The sequence below is a fragment of the Lagenorhynchus albirostris genome, chromosome 4 (genome assembly GCF_949774975.1).
Source record: "Lagenorhynchus albirostris chromosome 4, mLagAlb1.1, whole genome shotgun sequence".
NCBI classification, from domain to species: Eukaryota; Metazoa; Chordata; class Mammalia; order Artiodactyla; family Delphinidae; genus Lagenorhynchus; species Lagenorhynchus albirostris.
In genome coordinates, this window is record NC_083098.1 from 98,678,077 (window position 1) to 98,684,076 (window position 6,000).

The 6,000-nt window shown below is 34.1% G+C and overlaps 1 protein-coding gene across 1 annotated transcript in view; it reads left to right on the forward strand.

Moving 5' to 3' along the window:
• Positions 1-3,373, forward strand: part of LOC132519109 (nucleolin-like) — a 72,143-nt gene extending 68,770 nt beyond the window's left edge. Inside the window, exon 3 of the mRNA XM_060147052.1 lies at positions 1,978-3,373. Coding sequence (XP_060003035.1) covers positions 1,978-3,012 — 1,035 coding nt within the window. The 3' untranslated portion in view covers positions 3,013-3,373. The remainder of the gene's footprint in view (positions 1-1,977) is intronic.
• The last annotated feature ends 2,627 nt before the right edge of the window (positions 3,374-6,000 follow it).

Genomic DNA, 6,000 nt, shown 5'->3' on the forward strand with positions numbered 1-6,000 from the left:
AAATGCAACAAACATAAAACAATTATAAACATGGTAGATACTAATCAAAATATATCAATAATCAATTTTAATGTGAATGGTCTAAATGCAACTAAAAGACAGACTCAAACTGATTATTTTAAAAAGGTCTATCTATATGTAGTCTACAAAAACTTGCTTTAAATATAAAGACATAAATAGCTTAAAAGACAAAGGATGGAGAAACAGACACCACACTAAATAATAAAGAAAAAAGAAGGCACAGATGCACTAATATCATGAATGAAGTAAGTATCATCACCACAGATCCCATGGATCCTCTCAGTTAAGATGACAATAAGGAAATATTCTGAGCAACTCTAGGCCCACAGATTTGATAATTTAGATGAAATGGACCAATTCTTTGAAAGACACACACTACCAAAGCTCTCACAAAAGCAGAAATAGATCATAGAATTGGCCTGTAATTATTAAAGAAATTAAACAAATAATTAAAACCCTTCTAAAACAAAGATCACCTGACCAAGACGGTTTCACTGGTGAATTCTACCAAACATTTAAGAATGAAACAATTCCAATTCTTTACAATCTCTTTCAGAGAATAGAAACAGAAGAAAGATTTCCTAATGCTACGATGCTGACATTACACTAATACCAAAACCAGATAAAGACATTACAAAAAGGAATACTACATGTCAATATCTTTTATGAATATAGATCAAAAATCCTCAACAAAATATTAGCAAATTGAATTCAATAATGTACAAAAAGAATTATACAAAATGACAAAGTGGAATTTATTCAAGTTATGCAAGGCCAGTTCCACATTTGAAAATCAATTTATGTAATCTACTATATCAATAGACTAAAGAAGAAAAACTATATCAATTGAGGCAGAAAATGCATTGGACAAAATCCAACATGTATTCATGATAAAAACTCTCAGAAAAGTAATAATAGACAATAACTTTCATAAATAACATCTACAAACTACCTTCAGCTAACATTTACTTAATAGTGAGTTACCAGGATAATTTCCCCTTAAGATCAAGAATAAAGCAAGGATGTCTTCTTCTCCCCACTTTTTTTTCCACATTATAGTAGGAGTCCTACCTAGGACAAGGAAAGGTAATAAAGGTATACAAATAGAACAGAAAGAAAACTGATTTTTCTTTTCTTTTCTTTTTTTTTAACAGGTGACAGGTTGTCTATGTAGAAAAACCCAATGCATTGAAAAAATTCAGGAACTAATAAGTGATTACACCAAGGTCATAGTATACAAGGTCAATACACAATATTGGCATTTGAATGTAAAATACCATACCATTTACATTAACATCAGAAATAAAATATTTAGGTACACATTTAACAAAATACACACAGGATCTATATGTGGAAATTGTAAAACTCTGATGAAAGAATTTTTAAAAATCTAAATAAATGGAGATATAGTCCATGTTCATGGGTTGGAAGACTCAATATTTTTGAGATGTCAATTCTTCCCAACTTGATCTATTGATTCAACACAATCCATGCAAAATATCAGTAAGGTGTTTTGTGGATATTGACAAAATGCTTCTAAGGTTTATATGAAAATGTAAAAGAACAAGAGTAACCAACACAGTATCGAGGACAAAGAACAAAGTGGAGGACTGACATTACCCAGCCTCAAACTTACTATAAAGCTACAGCGATAAAGACAGCATGGTTTTACCAAAAGAACAGGGAACAGAATAGAAAGCCTAGAATTTGTCCCACATAAATATAATTAAATGAACTTTGATAAAGGAGCAATGATAATATAATTAAGGAAGAACCTTTTTTTTTTCAACAAATGGTACTGGCTATCCATATCCAGAAAAACAAAAATAAAAACAAACACCTAATCTAACCACATAACTTATACCTCTTACAAAAATTAACTCAAAATTAATCATAGATCTAATTTTAAAATCCAAAAATTTTAAACTTCTAGGAAAAACATAGAATAAAATTTAGGTGAAAGTCTTTGGCAATGAAATTAAACTAGAAAAACCAAAGGGAAAAGACAGTAAGAAAGAACGAGATGCGAGAACACTTTTGGCTAAAAATCTTCCTTATAAAGTTACTCAGGAAGAATTAAAAGAAGTGTTCGAAGATGCTGTGGAGATCAGATTAGTCAGCAAGGATGGAAAGAGTAAAGGGATTGCTTATATTGAATTTAAGACAGAAGCTGATGCAGAGAAAACCTTGGAAGAAAAGCAGGGAACAGAGATAGATGGGCGATCCATTTCCCTGTACTATACCGGAGAGAAAGGTCAAGGTCAAGACCATAGAGGTGGAAAGAATAGCACTTGGACTGGTGAATCAAAAACCCTGGTTTTAAGCAACCTCTCCTATAGTGCAACAGAAGAAACTCTTCAGGAAGTATTTGAGAAGGCAACGTTTATCAAAGTGCCCCAGAACCAAAGTGGCAAATCTAAAGGGTATGCATTTATAGAATTTGCATCATTTGAAGATGCTAAAGAAGCTTTAAATTCATGTAATAAAAGGGAAATTGAGGGCAGAGCCATCAGGCTGGAGTTGCAAGGACCCAGGGGACAACCTAATGCAAGAAGCCAGCCATCCAAAACTCTGTTTGTCAAAGGTCTGTCTGAGGATACTACAGAAGAGACATTAAAGGAGTCGTTTGACGGCTCTGTTCGTGCAAGGATAGTCACTGACCGGGAGACTGGATCCTCTAAGGGGTTTGGTTTTGTAGACTTCAACAGCGAGGAAGAGGCCAAAGCTGCCAAGGAGGCCATGGAAGATGGTGAAATCGATGGAAACAAAGTTACTTTGGACTGGGCCAAGCCTAAGGGTGAAGGTGGCTTCGGTGGCCGAGGAGGAGGCCGAGGTGGCTTCGGTGGCCGAGGAGGAGGCCGAGGTGGCGGCCGAGGTGGATTTGGAGGCCGAGGCCGGGGAGGCTTTGGAGGGCGAGGAGGCTTCCGAGGAGGCAGAGGAGGAGGAGGAGGAGACCACAAGCCACAAGGAAAGAAGACGAAGTTCGAATAGTTTCTTCTATCCCTGTCTTCCCCTCTTCCATTTGAAAGAAAGGACTCTGAGGTTTTTACTCTGTTACCTGCTCAATGACAGAGCCTTCTGAGGACATTCCAAGACAGTATACAGCCCTGTGGTCTACTTGGAAATCCGTATAGATAACATTTCAAGGGAGATAACCCTGTTGGTGTTGACTGGATATTCGTATAAACTTTTTAAAGAGATGAGTGATAGAGCTAACCCTTATCTGTAAGTTTTGAATTTATATTGTTTCCTCCCATGTACAAAACCATTTTTTTCCTATGGAGTTTTTTGGTTTTGTTTTTGTTTTTTTGCGTTGGTGGGTTATAAAGGAAAGCAGAATGTTTTATCATGATTTTTGCTTTAGCAACTTTGGGACAAATTAAAAGTCCTAAACTCTGAAAAAAAAAAAAATTTAGGTGAACTTAGATTTCCTAACACTTTTTCAGATACAACCAAAAGTATAAACCATGATAGAAAAAAATTAATAAGTTGGACTTTATTAAAATATAAAATATTTGCTCTGCAAAGGACACTGTTAAAAGAATGAAAAGACAACCACAGAGTGTAAGAAAATATTGACAAAACACATATTTGATAAAGGACTGATGTCCAAAATATGCAAAGAACTTGAAACACAACAATAAGAAAACAATTCAACTTAAAAATGGGCAAAAGATTTGAACTGACTTCTGCAAAGGAGATAAACAGATAAAAATTAAGCATATAAAAGTTTTCAAATACCTACAATATGTAATCCCAAATTACTACAACAATGAGGTAGTACTACAAACCTATTAGAATGGCTAAAATCCAGAAAAACCTGAAAATACCAAATGCTGATGGGGGTGAGGCACAACAAGAACTCTGGTGGTGGAAATGCAAAATGGTACAGCCACTTTCCAAGACAGTTTGGCAGTTTCTTACAAATCTAAACATATTTTTACCATACATGTGAACCAATAATCATGTTCCTAGATATTTGTACAAATGAGTTGAAAAATTAAGTCCACAGAAAGGCCTGCACATGAAAAACAGCTTTATTTGCTAAAAATTAATGCAACCAATATTTCTCCAATAAATAAATAAACAAATTGTGATGTATCCATACAATAAGATATTATTAAATAGTAAAAGAAAAAGCTATTAAGCCACATAAAAGGACATGGAGGAACCTTGAATTCATTGCTAAGTGAAAGAAGCCATTCTGAAAGTGCTATAACCTGCATGATTCCAATTATATGACATTCTGAAAAAGGCAAATGTATAGAGTTGGTAAAAAGATCAGTGGTTGCCAGGAGTTCAAGTTTGAGGAAATAAATAGATAAAGGAGATAAATAGGAGATTTGAGGAAATAAATAGGAGATTTTTAGTGTGGTGAAACTCTAGGATGCTGTAATCATGAACACATGACATTATATATTATTAAAACCAACAATAGTTTAAGACACACAAAAAATGTATGAAAAATTTAAAAAATCTTTTAAGAGGTCAGGGAATCCTAGTAGAGAATACAGAGGATGACAAGAGAATCTAATTATATTACAAATGTATGAAATGATCTCAATGAAGAAAGTAGGGGAAAGGTGCTGCCCTAAATCACATTAGAAATGAATGAAATCCACAAAGCTAAAGGCAAAAGGAGCTGTACATAAGTCCTTTAGTAGTTAAAGTAGTTTTCCATGGAAGTATAGGTTAAAAAATATGATACTGCTATAAATGTATACTGGAACTGAACAATTAAGTAAATGAATGAAGGATGGCAGAAGCTAGATTTGCAACTATTGGAGTAGAAATTTATGTTGCCTAAGGGAAAAAGCTAGAATGATCCATGTTTTAATAGTTAGATTTGGAGCCTTCAGTATGAACTCATGTTTAACTTAATATAAATACAAATGCCTACATAAAGAAATATTTATAGGTGTATGTGCATACACGGGTTAGCATATACACATATATTTCCTTGCTTTGTCAGTTAAGAAGGCAAAAAAACAAAACAAAACAACTCTCTAGTAGCAATGAATATATCTAACCTCCAGATACTGGTTTCTAATGCCATTCCAATAAAAGGAAACAGGACTTATTGGTTCTTGGACTGGGATGGGAACTGTACAAAATGAGCCTGGGGCATCTTATAATGGCAAAAAGTAAGAAAGTGCATAAAATAAAATTTTTTTAAATTGATGTGGATGTCAAAAGGGTACTGGAGCTACCTGAAAAAGATTCCAATGGCAAAATTGGAATAATTTGAGCAAAAAAAAATAGTATTAGATTATAAACCAAAGTATAAAACAAATATCAGTGTATCCATATACATATGAATAAATGATTGAATAAATTAATAAATGGGAAAGAGAAGCATCTCCCATGCAGAAGAATTCCAAGTAGATAATCCACTCTAAAGGAGGTGGATCCTGATTCCTTGCTCCTTCAGAGTAGATGGCACAAAATGGCTGCCTTCCAAAGGGGACAGTATGAAAACAGGGGAGGAAAAAAAAGTAACTTTACAGCAGAGAAACCTGAAAAACACTATGTCGGCAAGGTGATCAAAGCTAACAACAAGAGTGATAAGAAGTCATGCTGATAGAATGTACTCTTGAAATGATGTGATAAAATGGCACTTTACCTCTGTGATCTTCCTCCCCAAGTGCTACAACCTTAGTCTAATCATGAGAAAAACATCAGATAAAATAAATTGAACGAAATTTTACAAAACCTGACCGGCACTCCTCAAAATTGTTAAGGTCATCAAGAAACAAGGAAAGTTTGAGAAACTGTCACAACCAAAAGGAGTCTAAGGAGACATAGCAACTAAATATAATGTGGCATCTTAGATGGGATCCTGGAGCAGAAAAAGAATAGTAGATTGAAAACTAAAGAAATCTGAATAAACTATGAACCATAGTATATTAATACTGGTTCATGAATCATAACAAATATACCAAAGTAATGTAGATGTTAATAATAGGAGAAACTTTGTGT